The sequence below is a fragment of the Musa acuminata genome, chromosome BXJ2-6 (genome assembly GCF_036884655.1).
Source record: "Musa acuminata AAA Group cultivar baxijiao chromosome BXJ2-6, Cavendish_Baxijiao_AAA, whole genome shotgun sequence".
Classification (NCBI taxonomy): Eukaryota; Viridiplantae; Streptophyta; class Magnoliopsida; order Zingiberales; family Musaceae; genus Musa; species Musa acuminata.
Window position 1 is genome coordinate 8,288,527 of NC_088343.1, and position 24,524 is coordinate 8,313,050.

The 24,524-nt window shown below is 36.6% G+C and overlaps 2 protein-coding genes and 1 non-coding gene across 4 annotated transcripts; all 3 read right to left on the reverse strand.

Annotated features, from left to right (window-relative positions):
- Nucleotides 1-2,103: 2,103 nt before the first annotated feature.
- Nucleotides 2,104-5,019, reverse strand: LOC103987378 (U-box domain-containing protein 4). The gene is made up of 2 exons (XM_009405668.3): nucleotides 4,614-5,019; nucleotides 2,104-3,096 (listed from the first exon to the last, which is right to left on the reverse strand). The coding sequence occupies exons 1-2, from the start codon at nucleotides 4,904-4,906 to the stop codon at nucleotides 2,244-2,246; spliced, it is 1,146 nt and encodes a 381-aa protein (XP_009403943.2). The 5' UTR covers nucleotides 4,907-5,019; the 3' UTR covers nucleotides 2,104-2,243.
- Nucleotides 5,020-6,784: 1,765 nt separating this feature from the next.
- Nucleotides 6,785-7,789, reverse strand: LOC135613459 (E3 ubiquitin-protein ligase RHA2A-like). 2 transcript variants are annotated; one of them, XM_065110490.1, is made up of 2 exons: nucleotides 7,218-7,789; nucleotides 6,785-6,962 (listed from the first exon to the last, which is right to left on the reverse strand). In XM_065110490.1, exon 1 carries the CDS (start codon nucleotides 7,733-7,735, stop codon nucleotides 7,253-7,255), a length of 483 nt encoding a protein of 160 aa, XP_064966562.1. In that variant the 5' UTR covers nucleotides 7,736-7,789; the 3' UTR covers nucleotides 6,785-6,962; nucleotides 7,218-7,252. The 2 variants fall into 2 exon arrangements, with proteins under 2 accessions (XP_064966562.1, XP_064966561.1); XM_065110489.1 differs by having other exon boundaries at nucleotides 6,785-7,062.
- A 16,162-nt stretch (nucleotides 7,790-23,951) lies between these two features.
- LOC135616010 (U1 spliceosomal RNA) lies at nucleotides 23,952-24,110 on the reverse strand. Its single transcript, XR_010488244.1, has one exon. It is a non-coding gene; the product is annotated as a U1 spliceosomal RNA (small nuclear RNA).
- Between the last annotated feature and the right edge of the window lie 414 nt (nucleotides 24,111-24,524).

Genomic DNA, 24,524 nt, shown 5'->3' on the forward strand with positions numbered 1-24,524 from the left:
GAGATGCCTGTGACCACTCCTTAAAAAGTTAAAAAAGAGAAAGAAATAAAAACGACTTTGACCGACCACTGAAAGGAAAGGGGCGGAGTGTCTCCTGCATGCGGTGACCGGGAACAGTGGGAAGTCAGGTCTGGAGTCGACGTGAGAAGGCTTCTACGTTTGGGCTTTTGCTCGTTGCGATGACCTTTCCACGCCAGTACTGCATCGGCTCGGGGTACGGACGACGGAGTCCGTTGAGAAGGCTACGTGTGCAAGGAAGCGTATTCTATGTGGGGGACCTTTGCTGTTCACTGACACTCCTGTTTCTTTCATTATTTTTCTTATCTTGCCTTTGCATTTTATAAACAACAGCAAAATATAATTTTAAAATAAAGACCAAATCAGCATGTTAATAGATATAGATAATATTAAATAAATATAGACCAAATCAGCATGTTAGTACATATGAAATATGTATCTAAATATTTAAATAAATATATATATTAAATTTTGAAGGGATAAATAATAATTTATATAATGATTGAGACATAAGATAATGGATGCGTAAAAAAAAGATGTTATTGATATTCTAGTGATATAATTTACTCTTATATATATAGAATTATTCAAGGTATTTCTGAATTGAAATATCGAGTTCCCGATACGTTATATGTACAGAGTTAAGGAGGATTTCTTGGCTTGATTCTTTCGACATTTAAATTAATAACTTAATATAGGTGTTGTGAACGTAAATAATCTAAAATGATTATTATCCTTCACTAATTATACTAAAAATAAATTTTTATATCTGATCATAAAAAGATAAAATATTCTATAGGGATATAATCATCTTTAATCATTTATCTTTATCCTTTTATTTATGTAGATAATAAGAAAAAAAAATTTATAATTATCTACGTTGAATTTACTTATGTCCACACAGATAGATCAACAGTGCAGGTCTAATCTCTTCTGTGTTAGCTTGATCGTCATGTGACGACCCAAGTATCATATTTCCCTAACAGGTTGAAGACGAAACCGGCATGCTAGGTAGATACAGAAATCATACCTCAGTTTAACCTTTTTATTTATTGAGCGTGCAGAAGATTTATCGTTTGCAAGTAAGCTTTCTCTTTTGGCCTTGTTGAGGTATTGCCAATAAAAGATCGCTCATATGATTACAGCAAGAGAGCACGAACGGTGACTCGTCGTCGTCGGTGGACACCGAACTGGCTCCGCTGTCGCTTTCTTCTTTGCTGCAATTCGGTCATAAAACCATGTCCAAACACCTCTAAGAAACCCGAAAGATGTTATGCTGCGAATGGACTTAGCGTTGAATAGTTAGGGTGGGTGAACAGGACAAACAGAAATTGATAGGAAATTAATGTTTATTTTGTACGCCAACTAGATAACGATGAGCTTTCCCAGTTTTCATATCCGAAGACAGACAGACTTGGCCACCGACTTCCAGAGAGACAAGCACAGGTGAGCGTCTGCCAATTGTTTTATGTTATTAGTATTCGTTTCATTGTCGGCCATAAAGAATAAACTAGAATTTGGTTCAGATTTAATGCATTAAAAAGAATAATCTAACAGATATCGAGGTAGCAAAGGAAATATCCATACTAGATGGCAGGAATGTGAAGTTTAGTGTTCAGCGTTACGACATACAGGGGAAATGATCCATGGCATCACTGGAATTACATTGCAGGTGTTACACATTCTCCACTGTTCGGAGCCTAGAAAAGTGCCGTCTATGTTTCTCAAAAGTTCATCCATAAGATAGATACTTAATTTGTGCTCTTGAGTATCGCAATCCACATTTGGGTTTGGAGGTTTTTGATTCAAGACTATGCTGGATGCATTTTTTTTTACACTGATATGCAACCATATGACACAGATGAATAGAGGCAGCAGCAAAAGAACACATCCAAATTAAGGCAGATGTCCATGCAAACCTTTGTTTGCGAATTATGAGAAAGCTTAATTGGCTACTGCATTCTGTGATTTGCGATACTTCAGAATTCCAACACTAGAATTTTATCAGGAGAAAAAAAGGATATACCATTAGCCCACAGAAAGGTAAAACAAAGAACACATGAACTCAAATTAACAACACTCGACTGCTAAACCAGTCACCTGATACCATCAGTGGCCTGGACCGGCATCATCTTGTTACCTTATTATTAATATGGTTTTCTGTCACTACTTTTTGTACAAGTACAAATGAGAACAAAGGATGAAATCGTCGAAAAAGAAGATGTTTATTTTGAAGAGACTTCAGATCGGTGGTTACCAAGAGGCAGCTCGGCCGGAGTGCACATGAGGGCCCTTCGCTGCAAATGCCTCAGGCTCTGCTCCATGCTAATCTGAACCATCTCAGCCAATATCTTCTTTGCCTTCTCTGCCTGCTCATCACCACCGATCCTAGACACGATGCTACTGACAACATTCTCAAGCATCTCTGCTTGTAATTCAGAGCTTCGACAGGGAGAGTCCCTCAGCAACTCTAGAAGTCGACGAGCTTTGGCTTGAGACTTCGGTGTCCCTTGGACGGTGAGCTCAAGAAGACCCGGAATGGCACCTTCTTTGAGAATAACTTCTTTGTATCTACTTCGATCGCTCTCACACAATGTTAAGAGGGCTCCAACCGCATGCTCTCTACTCTGAAGGGACCCTTCTTCCAGAATTTCTACCACAGCAAGCACCCCACCTTCCTCAGCTGTCAAAGCAGTTCTTCCTTCATCAAAACCAACCAATGATCCCAAAAGGGCACAACATTTTTCAGCTGTTTTCGAGGATTTCTTGCAAGTTTTGAGAAAGCTGATCAGAGGAGGAATAGGACGGAGTGAGAGGACAGTTCTGAGGTTGTCTGTGATGGTGGAGAGATTGTAGAGAGTTGCAATAGCATCTATCTTGGCTTGTTGACTTCCATTTTCAAGGACCTTGATGAGGAGTGGAATGGCTCCAGAGGCACTTATCCTGGATTTGTTGACCGACGAAGCAGAAAGGGTATACAGTGCAGCAGTCGCATATCCTTGTAAATCAGCATCTGGAGATGCTAAGCAAATGATCATTGGTTTTAGCACACCTGCTTCCACTATGCTGATCTTGTTCCTGTGAACATAAAAGCACAGTGCAATTCAGCAAATATTTTATATTAGTTGTTAACAGCATCACAGTAAAAGACATTCATGGATCAAGAGAAAAAAAGTGCAGAATCTCCGAAAGAGCAAGGATATCGTCGTTTGATCTTTTCTCCATCTCCTCAAGACTAATTTCTGTTGAAATTTAATTAGAGAACCTAGTGTGGAACTGGTAGTCACAATAATTTTTCAGCTAATCAATACCTAGGAACAAAATTGCATAAACCAAGGAGTGTCCATTACCACACTTTGTTATCCGACAATACACGACTATTGGTCCTAGACTTCTATCTCTGCATCAAGTTTTCAATATCTCTGCTACTCTTTCTTTCGAGTAAGACATATACGCAGAATTCTTAGTTCAAGCAACCATGTCTGTGGAATAGAAGAACAAGTTCTAGAACAAGAGATCTCAGAGAGAGGTTCAATTTTTTGTTTTACCATGTACAAGTTGCCATTTTATTATCCTCGTGTGAAATAACACATGTTACATATATCGACTATAACTTCACAACCAACCTGAGCTTGCTATTAATCCTCATATGAAAAATATAGAAGTCCTCTGGTCCTAGACAACAAAATCTGGTGAATTGGCAACAGATTTTCTCATTCAATGATATAAGGCCAACATCTGGGAGTTTGTCTTTTTTAGTAATAATAGGATAGCGAATTGGCAATATCATTATCATCTCCACACTATCTTGATCATCCAAAGTACTCAAACATAAAAACAGAAGACTACTTATAAATTTATTATCTCACTTGTGATTGGAATAGTTAGTAATGAAGTGGCAATTTCTTTATGCTCTATGTGTGCGACATTTAAGGAAAAAAATTATATGAAGACTGAGCAAAGCAGTTTAGGCAGAAGGATCAGCCATCAACTTTCTGCTTCCATTTTAATGGCACAGATAACAGATGAAATGCAATCTGCTTCCATTTTAATAAATCTACAATATGCACTAAACACTTCCTTTTGACAAAATTATGGAATACCAGCAACAAATCAAAAGGAAAAACAAATATCAGATGGTTTATCTGAAGCACCTCCTTTAGCAAGTAGTCAACATTTTGGCTACAATGTAACTTCTATAATTCCTGGTCTGGTGTTTTTCAAAATATCTAAAAATGGTGGTGCCAAGGGCAATTTTCAGCCCAAAAAAATGAACAAAAGGAAAAAAAGAAATGCTTAGATACTTAATCTAGAGTAATTATTTGAGCAATTTGTACTCTGGATTCATATGATATCTCTGCTAAAAAAATAAACTTTGAGCTGTCGATTTCGCAATAACAAAAGAAGGCAAACGTAAATAAATAAATAAAAGCAGCAATATCTTCTCTTTTTAAAAGAACATAAAGGATACTAGAATACTAGAAGCAACAATCAACGAGTTATTCTCCGAACAAAAGACGAAGAAGCAACCCAACAAGAAGTGTACAGATCGAAAGAATCAAATCTTTTCCGAAGCGAAAGGCCAAAGACCGCACCTTTCGTCCTTAACCGCAAGATTAAGGAAGCCGAGGATGGCAGCCTCAGCAGACTGAGAGCTCCCCGACCGGAGCATCAACACAAGGGGCTCGATGGCGGCGGAGAGGTGCCGCCGGTTCCTCGACGACGTCTTCGTGAGCCTCCGGATCTCGAACGCTGCCTGGACCTGCTGCACCTCGACCCTGGACCTGATGCGGTCCATGATCCCCTGCAGCTCCGCCGCAGAGACTCTCCCCTCCCCGACGCAATCGCCGGATCCCTCGCCCGAGGCCCTAATCTCGCACGAATCCATCCCCGTCTACGTCTACGTCTCTCTCTCTCTCTCTCTCTGTTTCTGCAGGGCTATAAAGCGGTGGAAGGAGGCGAAGGAGAGAGAGAGAAACAGCGCATTGAGGGGTGACGGGGCAAGGGCGACCGCTCGTGTCGGCTGTGCTGACCGAAGCGGTTGGGTACTTGGTTTTTTGTGGCCCCACCGGATCGGGATGGTTCGACCTTTTTCTCCGTCAGCGAGGCGAGAGAGAGAGAGAGCAAAAAATATAGTGGTGGACGACGGAGTCTAACCTGTACCCAACCATAGTGACGAGTGCGTTGTTGGGCTCGCTTTGGGTTCTATGACCGGACAAAAGACGACGTAGTGCGGGATGCGTTGTTGCGCTTGCGTTGGATTCCACGTCCCCCCTCAAATGCAACGGTCGAGGAGACAGACGGATGATATGGTTGATGAGGATGGATCGACGGACGACACCGATGAGAGAATCAGAGACTGTTGCATTCTGATCGAAACATGATAAGTGCAACTAATACGAAGATGCGAATGATGGGGAAGGCAACTATGATAAGAAAATCTACTACAAATACAGCAACTTATTCACGAGAAATCATTTTTGTTGCAATAAAATGAAATGAATGGGGCTGACAGCTGTAAAATAAGCACTATAGTTTGGAATGAACGAGAGCTTCCGAGCGACAAATGCATCTAATACAACAAAGATGCATGTCATGTCATCTTCCCTGGAACGATCACCGAGATACGTATGGCAAGGGAACGCCTGACGAAGTCGCGACAAACAAACCCGCGATAGATTTTTATTGTGCTCAACAGAGTGCACCGGACACCGGAACACAATTTGACTTTTATACAGACTAAACCGTCGGTTTTACTTTAGTCATTGGTCAGGAATGGGATTCCACGTTTCGACTGACACGTGGGCGAAGTTGCAACGATAAAAATGGAGTGGTAACTCGACAAATATTAATCAAAAGAAAGAAATAAAAAGAAAGAAATCCCACCAGAGGCGGTGTTGATGCGTACGCGTGGGGCCCTCGATCACAACGTGGCCACGCGAGACACGTCGCTCCCTCGATCGCCCGATGCGGGTGGGGCCCGCCCGATTTGTCACCGCATTCTGCTGACGAAGCGTTACTGGATTCTTTTGCCCGGGTTGTGGGGTTTGCGTAGAACTTCATGATCTCGAATCCAACCCGGTCCGTCCAAACCTGACCCAGCCCATGGGCTGGCTTTTTTTTCACATCCGTACCCTGAATCCGGCACACCTATTACGTTCGATCCGGTAAACATACGACTGTTCGTCGAAGTGACTTGCGACCGCTGGATGCGAAAGATGCAATGAGAAGTAACGCATCGTCGTTGATGTCGACCGCCGCTGTCACTTGCGGCCTCGGGCGAAGGGCGATGAGTTGGATCGTACGTCGAGTCGTCTTCCTTGGAACCGAAGAAGTTGACCTCCAATTCCAAGCACATATCTTCGATTGACGATGAATGCTCAATATCATGCGAACACGTTGGGCGAGACGACAGTGACCCCAGCCGTTTGGTAGGATACACGAATGAACGAATCACGATTGCAATCTAGCATGATATCATCTCGACGAGATATGCATACAGTAGTATAGCGCTTTCAATGTGACCGAAATCATCTAAACGTGACATGCATACAGTAGAATAGCGCTTTCGATGTAACCTCATCCGTGAGCGTATCGAAAGTATAAATTGCATGACTCTAATCCATATTAATTGACTCGGAGCCTTGCTAATCGCAAGATCAAACCGCGGTAGATAATGTGAGAAAATTGCACCCTTTATCTTGTCATCTTCAAATCTAATTAGTAATTGGCTTGGAGCTCAAAATGCTGGTTATTCCCTGTCGTGTTTATGCAAATTGCCATTGCCATTTCACCATTATTATTCATTTCAATTACTAATAAAATGTCATTATTCTATCGCTTGATCTACGAATACATTTGTTCGTCACCAACCCTTTTTCTCCTTGTTATGCTATCGATCGATGTCATCTTCATGAACAGATGTCATTTGAGGTGCTGTGCAGCTTAGGCCAAAAAAAAAAAAAAGATAAAACCAGTTAAAACGGTGACAACATATGCCAAATCAAAGATCTCCGCCGTCAGAGAGACCCCAAAAAATAAGGCCTGCATAAAAAAAAATAATAAAGGTACAGTAAAAGTGAAAAAAAAAGAGGGAGATAAAAAGGCAAGGCCTTAAAAAAAAGAAAAGAAAAGAAAGCTTTTCCTTTATATGATAAGATATTGGAAAGTAAACCGGAACCAGAAAACAACATCGATACCGTCGTCGTCGCGCGGATCGATCTCCACCGTCGGATCAGTAGTGGGACAGCCAAGAGACGAGCTCCGCCCCGATCCGGCGGTCGACGACGGCGCGCAGCTCGGGTGCGGCCAGCTGGGAGCGGCACAGAGGGCAGGAGAGATTCAGCTGGCGGAGCCAGCCGTCGAGGCACTCGCCGTGGAACACGTGGCGGCAGGGGAGCCGCCGGACGCGGTCGCCGTCCGCCAGGCTGCACAGGCACACCGCGCACTCCGGCCGCCGGTCCCCCCCCTCCGACGGGCAGGAGAGGAAGGGGAACGGCCGGTTGGAGGCGAGGTGATCGGCGAGGACGACGAGGCCGGCGAGGCCGGATCCGATGGACGGCTCGATGTCGTGCTCGGCGTCGACGGGGGAGGACGAGAGGGGGAGGAGGCGGAAGAGTAAGGATCGGAGGTAGGCGATGGATGCTGCCGCAGCGGCGAGGAGGAGAAGCGGGAGGGAATCGCCGGAGACGTCGTGAAGATGGTTGGAGAGACCCATCTTCTCTTTAATTAAGAGAGAGAGAAATAGGGGGGGAGAGAGCAAGGAATTTGAACGCCAGAAGGAAGAAGATTTATAGGGCCAGTGAGGGGTCGGATATGCAAGAGGCGTTCATGTGATGGGTCCCATCATTGGTTGGGTAAATCGTTCCCTATCTAATATTTTATTTTATTTTTATTTTTTAAACTCGATATATATTATTAAATATAAGAAAATAGATAAATAAGTTATGATTCTATGTATGGTGGATTAATGGTAAATGCTTATGCAATGCTAACATAAATTTCATTAATAAATGCCCACATAATGTTGTTTTATTTGGTGAAGTCGAAGTCCGTCAGAGCAATAATTCGGTGGGACTTTTTTCTTTGTCCACACTGGTAAATCTCGAGTCAAATGTTTCCGTCACAAACAAGGAACAGTATGTGACAACACACTCTAATTAGCTTCCTGTCAGCGAATTGTACTATTCTGTTGTCATCCTCCATGGTGACTGGTAAATAGTTATGTCAACGCCATGGAATAATGATCTAATCGATCGACGAGAGGGAGGAATGGAGTGACGCATCTCCATCAAAGAATAATTACCGCGGCATATGACATCCACATGTTTTGTGAAGTCGATCGTGTTGTCAGCACAAGTGGACAATAGGTTATTACGATACGCCGAGATCTTCGGACCTAAAAAGCATGATTTGTCCTCGAAAGGGTTGATTACTGAGAACATGGGAAGTGCTCGTGAGATCGTCCGAATCTACCAACACGGCTTAAAGCTACTTTTATGCCTCCTCGTTCACATCTCTCTACTTGCCAACTTGCATCTCCATTTGACAACTTCCCCTCCGCCCTCTATCTCTCTGTCTTCCTCTAACATAAAGGATGTGTCCCTCGTCTTTCCCTCGTCTTTCTTTTTTGATCTCAAGACTAGCAGTGTCATGGTAAGCTTTCTTCTTTTACCACATGGAGTGTTCATCAGCATGGATGACGACAGCGCATCGACCTTTAGAAACCCTAAACAAGCATCTTTGGCAGACAAAACTACATGCTTTGGCGACGTTTCCGTTGAGGTGCACTACTTGCCTACCGGATATGAGGTTTCACCTTGCACCGGAGAACAAAAAGGCACATGTTTTAGGTCCCATGACAACGCTAGACCAGCGAAGGGATGTCACGTTAGGTCTTGCAAATTGCACAAAGATCTGAATGCATCAGTTGCCGGTGCCCATCTTTATCACACGGTGTGAGTGCTCGAGTAAAGATCGCCGGCATCGGAATTTCTTCTTCCAGTGCCCTCATTCTCATTATCAAGCCACAACATGTTGTTGCATTTGTAATTCTCTTACCTTGAGTAGCACAATCACAATCTTTCTCCAGTAGCTTACATCAGATTAGCAGAACAACTTTGGCAAATCATCAAGTTAATTACCTCAGGGGCTTTCTCTGAGTAGTGGATGTCGAAGCAGGAGCCCCTCTCCACAATAGTGCAGACAACTCCTGAGACTTTGGATCAATAAATTACACAGAATCAGTTCTAGTTCAATTATATAACCAGCAAAGGTATTAAGATAGCAAATGCAGATGGCAAATTCTATTTATGATTTCAGAATCAATTTAATTGACGGTAGTTTAAGGTTAGTCTGATCATTTGATAGATAAACTTGACCAATCTAGTGAGTAAGCACTGTCTATTGCATAAACTTGATAACTTTGTACTTTTGGCAATATTTGCAAGCCCCAAGGCAGATATGTATGTCTGCACACAACAATAAACCCTCCATAATCCAGGAAGATTAACAAAATAAAATTAACATCTGGTACAACAAAAATATCATGAAATACAAACAAATGAAAACGAAGATGAAAAGCAATGACCTCGAGCTCTTCCAAGCCGCCATTTTTTGTATTACCCAGAGGACCTGCCAACTTGTGTCACAGCATCTTTGGCGTTAGAAGACTCCACACAGCAGTCACTCACAGGACCTCCAAAAGTAACAGGACTAGCTGAAGAAGCAACAGCCTGATGCTGCTGATTGGATAGAAAATTTTGATATCATATCAGGATATATTATTTTTCTTGGGTCTAATTTAATCAGTTAAAATTTTAAGAAGTAAAAGATAATCGTATGGTCTATAACTGAAGCTGAATATTGTGTTATCGCTATCACTGCTGCTGAACTCAATTAGGTTATGAATCTCCTCAAGGAACTCAATGTTAGCTTTACCCTTACTCCCACAATATATTATGACAATGTTGGAGTTACCTACTTATGTGTCAATCCAGTGTTCCACTTATACATGAAACACATTGTTATCGACTTTCACTTCGCGCGAGATCAAGTTGTCAGACATCAACTTCATGTCTCTCATGTACATATGGTTGATCAACTAGCAGATTCACTCACGAAGCCTCTCACCCGTAAACTATTTTTGTTGTATTGGTTCAAGATCAGCATCCTTGACAGAAGCTCAATCTTGCGGGGGTATGATAACAAAGAGATTTTCCCAACTGCATAGCAGATAAGATTTTTCCAACTGCACGAGGAAATCTCGCTGCTCAATTGAGAAAAATACTCTCTTTCAACATGTATAAATAGATATCATATCACACTAATTGAAGTATACTCTTTTTACCTTTTCTCTTCATCTCTTCATTCTCTATTCTATCAGGAACAAAGTCTTTAGCGTATCACTTTTTATTCGATTAAAGTGCTAGGTAAGAATTAGACCTACACTTACCTCTTGTCACACCTATGTGTGCAACCATTCAACTTGTTTTCAATAGTCAATTGTGTTTTGTTTTGTGTTGTTTGTAATCTCAATTATCTTATCTTTCTTTATACGAGGTTAAGGTGTACATTACCCGCATGTTTATCCCTCTAACATTTTCTTCTATGTGCATGTCCTTCGTGGATTGTAAGAGGTTAAGGTGTACATCGACTCTTGCAAACAAAAATCACTAAGTTGCTACATATCTAAGGAAATCCCAACTAAAAACGTAAAAAAGTGATATATGAGTGGGTCAAGCAAACATCAAATTGCCATGGTGGGTTAATATGGTAATATTAGCATGGTTATACAAGAGAAACAACAACCATAGATGATCATTCAAGAGAAAAAGATGAGAACTCATGCACAAAATAGCAAAGTTATCAAGTGGAGGGTGGCTTTTGTAAGGAGTTTTGCTATATAGAAGAGGCCAAACCTAATGGGTAGTCTGAATGACACTAAAGCACCGAAGGAAGAGTGATCAAGTTGGTGGAATATTGTAGAAGGCCAAACCTAAAGTTAATGAAATTTTATAGAAGCGAGTAGTGGCAAAGTACATGCAAGAAGGTTTGGAATATTGACATGATTATCTAGAAATCTAAATCAAAAGATAAGAAGGACTTGAAGAAAAAAAGCACCCCGATAGGATATGAATCTAGAAGAAACATTCTAAAGTTCGACAAATGTTTTTTTGAAAGGTGGACATTATCCAATGATGGAATTCTCGCAACAAAAGGAGGTGCTCACTTCTTTCTAGTTGAAGAAATGTATAGTAAAAGCAAAATCTCCCAACTTGAGAAGGTCATGTCTAAGTAGCAATTACTTGTCACCAAGAACTTGCATGGAAGTTGAGCATTTGTTGAATATATTATGAGACGAAGTTTGATAGAAATCTTAGTAAAAGCCATATAAGAAGACTTAACTCTTCAAGCTCATGTTTGTCGAAATTGAGTCCTAATTAAGAATCATCATAACGATCTCACCTTAGGACAGTGCCATAATTGAATACATTGTGAGATCAAATAGAAGAGCAGTTGAAGACACCGACGAAAGAGGCAAGGGCATAGTGAGGTTTCTACACTTGAGTTGAGTTAGTTTGGTTGCAACTTGATTAGGAGTTTGAGACTGAGCTTGCATTGGGTTTGAATTGAACTTTGACTAAGCTAAACTAGATTTTGATTGAAACTCGATATAAGCTGAACTCTAGTGAGACTTGAGCGATGTTCAATCTGGTCCTTGAGCTGGATTCAGGCTTGAGTTGGATTTATTTGGATTAGGATCGATTTAGTGTTGGATTTGAACTCTAATTGAGCCAAATTAGAGTTCAGTTCTAACTTGGGCTAGATCATCTTGGATCACATGAAGTATCCTTTGACTATAATGCGATAGAATCTAGCTATAAAGCACTATTAAAACAAAACACAGTCAAAGTTGTAAGATATTGATTACAAATAACTTGAAGTCAACGCATCCAAATACATAGCGGATGAGGTAGTCAAAGAACCTACCAAACCATCCATCATATTCTGATACTATGCATGCCAAAACAAGATGAGGGTCCATTGATATAGGGTTCTAACAAATAAGCTAATTAATGACACATCATGCCCATTTGTATACTTCGTCCACCCGACTCAACGATTAAATTATCATCCCATAGAGATGCTGACCAATTATCAATGTGGACAGTGATATTGCTAGAAGGGTTGTCTATTCAACTAGAGCAAGAGCTAGCACCCCCCAACATCAACGTGAACTATTACTCTACGTAACAATTCCCGACACTAATCTATATCTTGATCTAGTGATCACCTTTGCATATTATAAAAGTTCACATGATTTGACAAATAGATGCTCTCTTAGTTTCCTTAACCATTTGAATTAAATTTTATGGGCATGCCCTTGATATAAATTTTATATGATCATCCGTCAAATCCTTCATCTACCCAACACCTCAACTTACAACGTGAATCTAGATTGGATTGGAATTGTCACGATGTATCAAAGAACCACAATCTAATTTATTATATTATAATCCAAATCTTTTTGTATTAAATAAATCATGTGGACCAAATTCATTAAGGTGGGGAGGAAAATTAAAAATTCCATAATTTGCACATTATCATATGAGTGTAATTTATTTCCTAATAGGTTCATCCAAAAATGAAATTTTATTTTGTCAACCACTAAGACTATTTCCTTTATTGAATGGGTAATTATGGAATAATATAATTATTTAATTAAATATTAATAGGAAAATAAAAATTAGGATTTCTACTTTAATTGAATCATTTTGTATATTAATGGTGGAGTCCCCTGTTCATTCTATTGATGTTGAGAGGAGCACAAAGATAAGAAGGATCGAGGAAGAACAATAATGTCGGAAAGGTATGTCCTTCATTATTTCTTTAATTTTTATTTAGGTTGAAAATATTTAGGATATTATTCAATACTAGATTTTAAAAAAAAATTGATGTAAAATTTAGAATTTATAATGTTATTAAATTACCACGAATTTTTCGGAGTTTTAGATATTATTTAATATTGTATTATTGAAAAAAGAGATACATGATGTACATTTTAAGATTTAAAATGTTGTAAAATTATGTTAAATTCTTTATGAGCCTTGTATGTTATTTAACGGTAGACTTACAAAAAATTGAGATTCATGATACAAAACTTAGAATTCGGAATGTTTTTAAATCACCTTCGGTTTGTTATGAATTTGAGATATTATTTAATGGTAGATCTTCAAAAATATTGAGATGCATGATGTAAATTTAAGAATTTTCAATGTTATCATATTATTATGTATTCTTTATGAATTTTGGATATTTTTAGTGATGGATTTTCTAAAATAATTGAAATGTAAATGATAAGTTATTCTAAAATCCTAGACAAACTCATATTATCACTAACCTTAAATTGGACCAAATTAACAGTGTATGAGACTAAAGCTCTAATCCTTATATAACCCAAATTTTAAATATTTTTTATTATAAAATAACTTCGTCTCAATTTAAACAAAGCATGAGGGGTACTCCGTGCAAAAAAACAAGTGATCTATATTTTTTTTATTATAAGATACCTTCATTCCAATTTAAATAAAACATGAGAGATACTCCATGTAAACCAAGCAATCGACATGAACTCAGGCATAAGCTATGTAATATACCCCACTCCTTATATCCTCTCTCTCCTTTACATCATCGTCTCAGTTTTGCTTAATTTTCACATGACTTGATAATAAAATAATATCATATATTTCGCTTTCTCGTAAAACTCATATATGTCTATCAAAGATATGGTTTCTTTTCTATCTTCCTCTCGACTACACTAGATTATACTTATTTTTTATTTTCTTAATATATGATGTTGTGATGTAATTATTTTGCAATAGACATATGATGGTAAACAACAAAGAACTAACGGAGAAGGAGGAGAATATGGCCAAGCATGTCATCAAGTATATTCCCATCGATATCATCCAGTCAGTGTTAAAGCATTTGAACCCCAAGGATATTATTCGCTTGAGAACTATATGCAAGGAGTGGTGGGCCATAGCTCCACGATATGACCCAACCATGAGCAAAATCCCATGGATATTAGGCAACGCAAAAGGCAACGATTATTGGAATGTACACAATATGATAAACAAGGACATGTCGTTCAAAATCAAACTTGATTATAAACCCGAAAAATACAAGATTCATGGTAGCTCACATGGATGGCTAGTTCTGGAGCTTGACAGGATCTTTCTGTATAATCCCTTCTCTAAAGTACAGGTAGACCTCCCAGCACATGAGCACGGACGATTTGTAAAGTTCATTTACATGTCATCACCTCCAACAAATCATGATTGCACCATCATCTTTTATTTACATGAGTTCTCTCATCTCTATTTTTGGAGGCTGGGAGATAAATCATGGACCAAAGAGAATGATATATATGCCTCCTCTTATACGAAAATCCTCAGATTCCAAGAGCAATTCTATGCTTTAAATGATAAAATGCATTTAGTGTGCTTCCAAGTTTGTCCATTTCGGGTCGGAGATTTGGATGTGCCACCGCCGACAGACACAGACATTTTCAATAAATATATCTATTTAGCTGAATGTTGTGGGGATATGTTTTTAGTTAACTGCTTATGGTTAGATCATGAAGTTCATCTATTTCAATTTGATATGAAGAATAAGAGTTGGATGAAGAAGATGAGTTTGGATGATCGAGCATTATTCATGATTAATGACAAGTATAGTAATTACTGTCTCTTAGTCTCCACTCTCGAGACAAGATGTTGTCCTAACTGCATATATGTAATTAAGTGGATCCACGGAAGACCACATGTTTTCAAGAAAGAAAATCATACCATGAGAAGAGTGATCGAATCAAAAGATTGTTTTACATACTGCTGCTGGATCACTCCAAGTTTTAGTTGAAACAAGAAACAACAACGACTATTATACTAGTTAGTCATAGAGGTAAAACATATATTAGAGTTTTATGTCATGGATGTGATTGATGATTAATTTATGTTTCATTATATGAGCTTTTGTTTTGTTGTATAAACCAACTTTTGATACTTGTGTGCAAAAAGATATGAAGGCGGGTGGTGAAGACTAATGATCATTTATTAATCATATTAAAATTTTTGAATCTATGAAGAATAATGTAAATGATTACTTCATAGAGTAATCCCGAATTTGATAAATCACATAAATCATCTTAGTCAAAGCACCTCAAGTTTCTAATTTATCATAAAGATTAATTCTAACATTCTCTCAAGGAGTTAGTCATATATGTCACAATCACATGAGTGATAACACGTAATACGTCGCACAATCTTTTTTTGTGTATTATTATTATTATTATTATTATTATTATTATTATATTTTATATTTTATATTATCTGTACATATATTATGATATTCATGTATCTATACAATGGGAATCGGATCGTGATGAGATCACGATAATGAGACCCTAAATAATCCTGATCACATGTTACTCGAAAGGGATATTGAGATAACCGAATATATTAGTATGTTGTATACTAATCCGAGACGACTAGTCTCATAGCTATTCATATTGGGATACTAAAGATACAGTACGGGTGCTCATTAAAGAATGAGTTCACTTATTAATCCGCTCACAAAATGCTAGATGGTTAATGATATTTTATTGTCAGACAATGATTTCGATGTCATAGTTGTATATCTAATCTTTAGACTTGAGATACTAAGGATGTTTTACATAAGTACTCCACTTTTTGATACTAACTTTATAGATTTGAAAGTTTTAGATTAAGCATAACTGATCCTCGAAGAAGACTTGACTAGTCAAGCACAAGTTTTTTAAAATTGAGTACTAAATAAGAATTATCGATTTCACCTTGGATAGTATGATAATTGAATACATTGAGATCAAATAGATGAGTAGTTGACGAGAATGACTCTAGTGATACTTGAGCTACATTCAGCTGAGTTAGTTTGGATTAGGATTGATTTGGTGTTGGACTTGAACTCTAATTGAGCCAAATTGGGGTTCAGCTTTAACTTTGGCTGGATCATCTTGGATCACATGAAGCATTCTTTCACCACAACGCGATAAAATCTAACTATAAAGCACTGTTAAAAAACAACACAGTCAAAGTTGTAAGACATTGATTGCAAATAACTTGAAGTCAACACATCCAAATACACGGTGGATGAGGTAGTTAAAGAACCTACCAAACTAGACATCATGTTCTGATACTGTACATGACAAAACATGATGAGGATCTATTGATATACGGTTCTAACACAAGCTATTCAATGACACATCATGCCCATTTGTATAATTCATCCAACCGACTCAATGATCAAATCATCGTCCCATAGAGATGATGACCAATTGCCAATGTGGACAGTGATATTGCTGGTACATTTGTCTATTCAACTCGAGCAAGAGCTAGCAACCCCACAACATCAACATGAATCATTACATCTGATGATTTGAGATATAATTTTCTGGCTCGATGATAGGTGGATAATTTACATAATAATTCCAGACACTAATCTATATCTTGATCTAGTGGTCACCTTTGCATACTATAAAATTTCACATGATTTGGCAAATAAATGCTATCTTAGTTTCACAAACCATTTGAATTAAATTTATAAGCTTGCCCTCGATATAATTTTTACAGGTTTATCTATCAAATCCTTCGTCTTCCCAAGATCCCAATCGACAGAGTAAAGCCGAGTTGGATTTGAGTCGCGATCGTATTTCGAAGAACCACAATCTAACTTGTTAGAGTATAATCCAAATCTTTTTCTATTAAACAAATCATGTGGACCAAATTCATTATGATGGGGAGGAAAATTAAAAATTCCTTAATTTGTACATTATCATATGAGTTTAATTTATTTCCTAATGGGTTCATCCAAAAATAATGTTTTATTTTTCCAACCACTAAGACTATTTCCTTTATTGAATGGTTAATTACGGAATAATATAATTATTTAATTAATTATTAATAGGAAAACAAAAATTAGGCTTTCTACTTAATTGAATCATTTTGTATATAAGCATGACGGAGTCCCCTATTCATTCTATGATGTCGAGAGGAGCACAAAGATAATAAGGATCGAGGAAGAACAACAATGGTGAGAGAGGGACTTCCTCCATTATTTCTCTGATTTAGGTAGAAAGTATTTTGGATATTATTCGATACTATATTTTTTCTAAAAAATAATGTAAAATTTATAATTTATAATGTTATTAAATTACCATGAATTTTTTTAGGAGTTTTAGATATTATTTAATATTATATTATTGAAAAAGGAGATACATGATGTAAATTTGAAGATTTAAAATGTTGTAAAATTATGTTAAATTCTTTATGAACTCTGTATGTTATTTAATGGTAGATTTACAAAAACAATTGAGATTCATGATACAAAACATAGAATTCGGAATGTTTTTAAATTACCTTCAATTTGTTATGAATTTGAGATATTATTTAATGGTTGATCTTCAAAAATATTGAGATGCATGATGTAAATTTAAGAAGTTTCAATGTTATCATATTACTATGTATTCTTTATGAATTTTAGATATTTTTAGTGATAGATTTTCTAAAAAAAAATAAAATGTAAATGATAAAATTTGCAATTGTATTGAAGCACCTAAAATTTTTAATCGTGTAAATCATAATAAAATAATTTCATGAATTTGATACCTTATATTGATTGATTATTTTAGACTAAATTAAGTAATTTGAAGCTTGTCAAATACTTTTTAAAGTTTATGTCGTATTAGATTAAATATAATTGCTTATCATTTTCAAAATAATTTTATTATGAAATATATGACAAAATTCTAGGCTCTTACGATAACAAAAAAATTTGGATGAATGGGAGACTAATCTTTAAAAGAATTGGATTAATAGGTCATTGTCAAATATAGTTTGACTTAATTTAGTCTCTGGTTTGACATGGACAAGATTCGCATGGAGTCAGGTCAGTCGATTAGGGTGCGCCAAATATAACTTTAGTCAAAGTCCAACCCGCCATGATCTTAGTAAGAATAAACTTAAACTTGTGTCAACTCCAACCTTATGCCTCAAGCGGAAGCCTCCATCTCAACCTAACGCATGCGACTCAGCCAAACCCTATGCAATTGAATTTAATCGAACTACTTTAATCGATTCAGATCAGTCCAAAGAGATCTTTGATCTATTCCTACTAATTGAGGCTATTCATTGGTGGCTGATTTGGACTGGCCTCGGGTAATTCAAATCAATTTGATCTGGACCCGATTCAACGTGACTTCGTCTCAACATTAGATTGGTACCTTCCAAATGAGTTCATCTATAGTTTAGGTCAAAAATAGGATATAGTGGCTTTGGTACCTTCCAACAATAAATCTTTTGATTTAATGATTTAAAAAAGTTCTTATTTGATGTTAGAATTTTCAAAACTATTAATGAATTTTGAGTCTAATTAGTAATCGGGATTAAATCAATGATATGATGATGATAGTTGTTAATATTATTTTTCTACCTAATAAGATAGTTTATTTTGGGATTATTAGATCTTAGATATGACAGTTAGTTAGTTCATTATTCTTGAAAGAAATATATTCTCAAGGATACTACTCTATCTTTTATTGGGACCAAGATATGATCTCTAAATAACATTTGTTATTATATTTGTTATTAGAAAATATAACATTTGTTATTAGATATACTACTCTAAATATAAGATCTTTATATTTGTTATTAGAAAATATATTATCAACTTTTATGATTAGTGGTAATGAATATCACATGATTTGACATTGATTTGATATTTGTCTTGAGATTATATCATGATTTCTCATTTATGTCTTATAAAGTTAATTATGGAGATTTATATTTAGGAGATTCTTACTTTCGTATGACTGTTGGTATGTTTTGATTTTATATTTATTTTAAAAGCAATGTCTTAACTATATTAGATGTGTATCGATAAGATCTTTATTACTAGGTAAGATTGCTAAAAATTTCTAGCTTATTGACTCTTAGTTTATGTTGATAAAGCTTGTTTTATTTTCCTTTATGAAACACAATTATTTTAAACAATAAAAATAAAAATATTTACTAGTTTAGCTTGTATGAACTTTGACAAGTTATCATAAAATCCTAGACCAACTCACGTTATCACTTATCTTAAATTGGACCAAATCTAAAAGTGTACGAGACTAAAGCTCTAATCGTTGTGTAACCCAAAATTTAAATCTTTTTTATTATAAAATAACTCCGTTCCAATTTAAGCAAAGTATGAGAGGTACTCATGCAAAAAATGGTCTACATGAACTCAAACATAAATATTTTTTTATTATAAGATATCATCATTCCAATTTAAACAAAGCATGAGAGATATTGCATGTAAATCAAGTGGTCCACATTAACTCAAGCATAAGCTACGTAAAATACCCCACTCCTTATATCCTCTCTCCTTTACATATTCCTCTCGGTTTTTCACATGACATGATAATAAAATAGCATCATATGGTTTGCTTGTAAAACTCATATATGTTTTCTTTTCTATCTTTCTCTCCCTCTCGACTACACTATATTAGATTTATTTTTAATTTTCTTAATATATGAGGTTGTGATGTAATTATTCTGCAACAGACATATGACTGTGAACAACAAAAAACTAATGGAGAAGGAGGAGAATATGACCAAAAATGTCATCAAGTATATTCCCATCGATATTATCGAGTCAGTGTTAATGCATTTGAACCCTAAGGATATTATTCGCTTGAGAACTGTATGCAAGAAGTGGTGGGTCATATCTCCACGATATGACCCAACCATGAGCAAAATCCCATGGATATTAGGCATCGGACATGGTAATGATTATTGGAATGTACACAACATGGTAAACGAGGACATGTCGTTCAAGATCAAACTTGATTATAAACCTGAAATATACAAGATTCATGGTAGCTCACGTGGATGGCTAGTTCTGGAACTTGATAGGATCTTTCTATATAATCCATTCTCTCAAGTAAGGTTGGACCTCCCAGCACATGAGTACCAAGGAAATATAAGATTCATTTACATGTCGTCACCTCCAACAAATAATGATTGCATCATCATCTTTTGTTTATGTGAGTACTCTCATCTTTATTTTTGGAGGTTGGGAGATAAATCATGGACCAAAGAGAATGATATATATGCCTCCTCTTATAAGAAAATCATCAAATTCCAAGAGCAATTCTATGCTTTAAATGATAAAAGGCATTTAGTGTGCTTCCAAGTTTGTCCATTTCGGCTTGGGGATTTGGATATGCCACTACCCACAGAGATAGATATTTTCAATGATGACATCTATTTAGCTGAAAGTTATGGGGATATGTTCTTGGTTAACTGCTTATGGATGGACAATGAAGTTCATCTATTTCAATTTGATATGAAGAATAAGAGTTGGACAAAGAAGATGAGTTTAGATGATCAAGCATTATTCATGACTGATATCAGATATAGTAATTACTATCTCTTAATCTCTACTCTCGAGACAAGATGTCGTCCTAACTGTATATATGTAATTCGGTGGACTTGGAGAGGACCATATGTTTACATGAAAGAAAATAATACCATCAGCAGAATGGTCAAATCAGAAGATTGTTTTAGATACTGCTGTTGGATCACTCCGAGTTTCAGTTGAAACAAGAACAATACTATTATACTTGTTAATCATGGAGGTAAAACTTATATTAGAGTTTCTGTATCATTTAAAGTAAAATTGTAATTTAGAGTACTTAGTGGACTTTTATGTCATGGATGTGATTATTGATGATTAATTTATGTTTCATTTTATGAGTTTTTTTGTTGTTGCATAAAGCAATTAGTGAACATTTTATTGATCTAATTAAATTTTTTATCTACGAAGACTAATGTAAATGATTACTTCCTAGAGTAATCCACAAATTATATAAATCATCTTATTCTAAGCACCTCAAGTTTCTAATTTATCATAGAAATTAATTCTAACATTCTCTCGTATTAGAGGAGCAAGCTGCTAGTCATAGGTGTCCTGTAAGTCAATGAGAATCAATTTTAACAGTGCTTTATAGTTAGATTTTATGCGATAATTGATGAGTAATTGAAGGCAATGACGAAAAAAAAAAGGCATTGCAAGGTTTCTACACTTAGCTGAGTTGGTTTGGTTGCAACTTGATCAGGAGCTTGAGATTGAGCTTGCATTAGGTTTGGCCAGATTAGATCTGAATTGAACTTTGGCTTGAATTTTGATTAAGCTAAATTGAACTTTGAACAAGCTAAACTCTAGTGAGACTTGAGCTACATTCAATCTGGTCCTTGAGCTGGATTCAAGCTTGAGTTGGTTTGGATTAGGATCGATTTGGTGTTAGACTTGAACTCTAATTGAGCCAAATTGGGGTTCAGCTTTAACTTTGGTTGGATCATCTTGGATCACATGAAGCATTCTTTCACCACAACACGATAAAATCTAACTATAAAGCACTGATAAAAAACAACACACTCAAGGTTGTAAGACATTGATTGCAAATAACTTGGAAGTCAACACATCCAAATACATAGTGGATGAGGTAGTCAAAGAACCTACCAAACCAGCCATCATGTTCTGATATTGTACATGACAAAACATGATGAGGGTCTATTGATATAGGGTTCTAACACAATCTATTTAATGACACATCATGCCCATTTGTATATATACTTCGTCCACCCGACTCAACGATCAAATCATCATCGTATAGAGATGATGGCCAATTGCCAATGTGGACAGTGATGTTGCTGATAGGGTTGTCTATTCAACTAGAGCAAGAGCTAGCACCCCACAAGTCGTAGATCAAGGTCGATCCCTTGAGGGAGTGATCAAGGTTGATCCCTTGTCAAGCGCAGCCACAAGCCCGATTGTAAGAAGTTCTCGAAGGTTGCGGTCCATACAACAATCGGGTTCATGGTGATGGGATTCGTCGAAGGTCAGGCACATAAGGCGAACCTCGCTCCAACAAGAACAGGCTGCAGCTGTCGAAGGCCGTGACAAGTCTAAAGGAAGGGAGATTAGAGGAAAGGAGAATAGAGCTTGCTAAGGCAAGAATTGCTCTAATACGATGATAACAAATGAAATTTTGTATTGTTTACAAGTCAAACAATCAATATGAGGAAAATAATCTCATTTCTGGAAGCACCCCGTCACCGAATCCTCTACTCCAGAATCATTAGCAACCTCTGTCTTCAACTCCGGAATCATTCTATTAGACCCGTTGAAGATCAATAAGTCTGCTCTCACCGAAGAATCTTTCCCATCATAAAAAATCCTCTCCTTTATCATGTATAAATAAACATTATATGATACTAATTGAAGTATACTTTTTACCTTTATATCTTCTTCTTTGTTTCATTCTATTATGGTATCAGAGCAATGAGAAAAGCAAGGTTTCGCCCCTGCTTCCGACCAGCGATCGACCACCGTCGCTACAGCCACATTCCCAAGCGAGGCTCACCACAATAGTTTTTGCTGATATGGTGTTTACCACCGTCACTAAAATATAGTTGAAGAAATCTATTTGTTATCATATGTAATCTTCAAAAACAATGTCAATGTCAAAATAATTAAAACAATTGGATCTATAGATTTCTAGTAGTCGAATTATAGATCCCAAATGGATTTTGTGTATAACCATTCTTAGCAGCATCAATCTTCACACTCAATTGCAATTATTAGAAGACAGGTATAGTTCTAGCTAAATATTCCATCATGAAGCTAACAATACAATCATAATAAAGGTTAGTTTATTGCAGCTTATGGTCCAAAGTTTCATGTAGCTAATTTATGACAACGATATGTATTACTATCTGCATTAATATGATGAACTTGTGTCGTTATCTTAAAATATTTAACTTTAAATTAATAAATAAGAGTATCTTCTTCGTTTAAAATTCCATGTCCACATCATGATTCAGATATAAATCTTAGTATAGTATATTAAGATTGCATGTCCTCGTCATGATTCAGATATAAATCTTAGTATAGTATATTGTGACCCATCTTATAATGTGCTTTCTAAGTGGATTCCAATAGCATGATACAAACCGGTAAGTCATTATCTTCACAGAAAAAATAATATCATTTATAGAATTCCTTAAAAATCTTGTAGTTAACATGTCTTAATGTGCCAATATTATCATTGCTTAATCTTTCATAAAATAAAATGTTACATTTGGAATTTTGTTAAGCCAATTCTAAGAAACAAGAAAGATAAAAGAATCAATTAGTTTACATGGCTATAACAGCCGTGCTGAATAATAATGTGTTCAAATGACAAAGAAATCATAAAAATAAATTACATCTCCAAATGGTGTTATCATTTGTTGTCTTTAAGCAATACATATTCTCATATCAAGATGATGCTTTCATTCTTCTCTCTCTCTCTCTTTTTTTTTTTTTTCTTTTGGCAATTGAGACAACGCCAAAAATAATGTTCAAACTTTCTAGGAATTGGACAAATAGATTTCTGATGTCAAGTCAAATTATAGATCCTAAATAGAATTAAGTTCAAATCCCCCATAAATAAGCATCAGTTTTCTCTTGTCAGTGGTCGTAATTATTAGAAGCAAGAAAATTATCTACTAATAGGAGAAAGATCGTTCGTGCAAAATAATCAATCACAATGTCACGCATTATTATTATCTAAAGTTTCTCGATCACAATGTCACGCATTATTATCCTGACTTGATGTGAAAAGATATTTAATCTATTAATTTAATGAGCTTGAATCATTGGTTCAAGAATACTTAATTTTAAATTATAAAATAACTAACTAATTTTAAATTAATAAATCCAAATCGATTCCGAGCGCATCCCAACTGGTCACATTGACCCAAAAAGAGGGAAGTCGAACGAACACAAAAGCTTGGTAAAAACTTGGGTAGGGGCCGCGCGTGCGCGTACCCCCCTGCCACAAATTATGACGTCCACTCTCCCACTTGGGGAGATGGTAAGCCAATGCTCCTCCAACGTGCAATGGAGGCCATTGGCTTAGGCCATGAGCCTTGTTGATCGCCCATAGACCCCGTCCAGGTAAGTATGTTACAATCGTAGCACGAATCTTCTTTTAAGCATCTCTGCGGTCTCGCCACCCTCAGATTCCTCGATGTGGGATTAAACCCCTCGTGTGAACGAAGCGTTGATTAATTGTGATATAGTATCCATTGCTAACTATTCCAATCACAAGTGAGACGATAAATTTGTCAGTAGTCTTCTGTTTTTTATGCTTGAATAGTTTGGATGATCAAGTTACCGTGGAGATGATAATGATGATATTGCCAATTAACTATCCTACTATACTAGAAAAGACAAACTCATCCATGTCTTATGGTTGCAAATCAGTGTAAAAAGAATGCATCCAGCGTAGTCTTGAATCAAAAACCTCCAAACCCGAAGGTGGATTGCGATACTCAAGAGCACAAATTAAGTATCTATCTTATGGATGAACTTTTGAG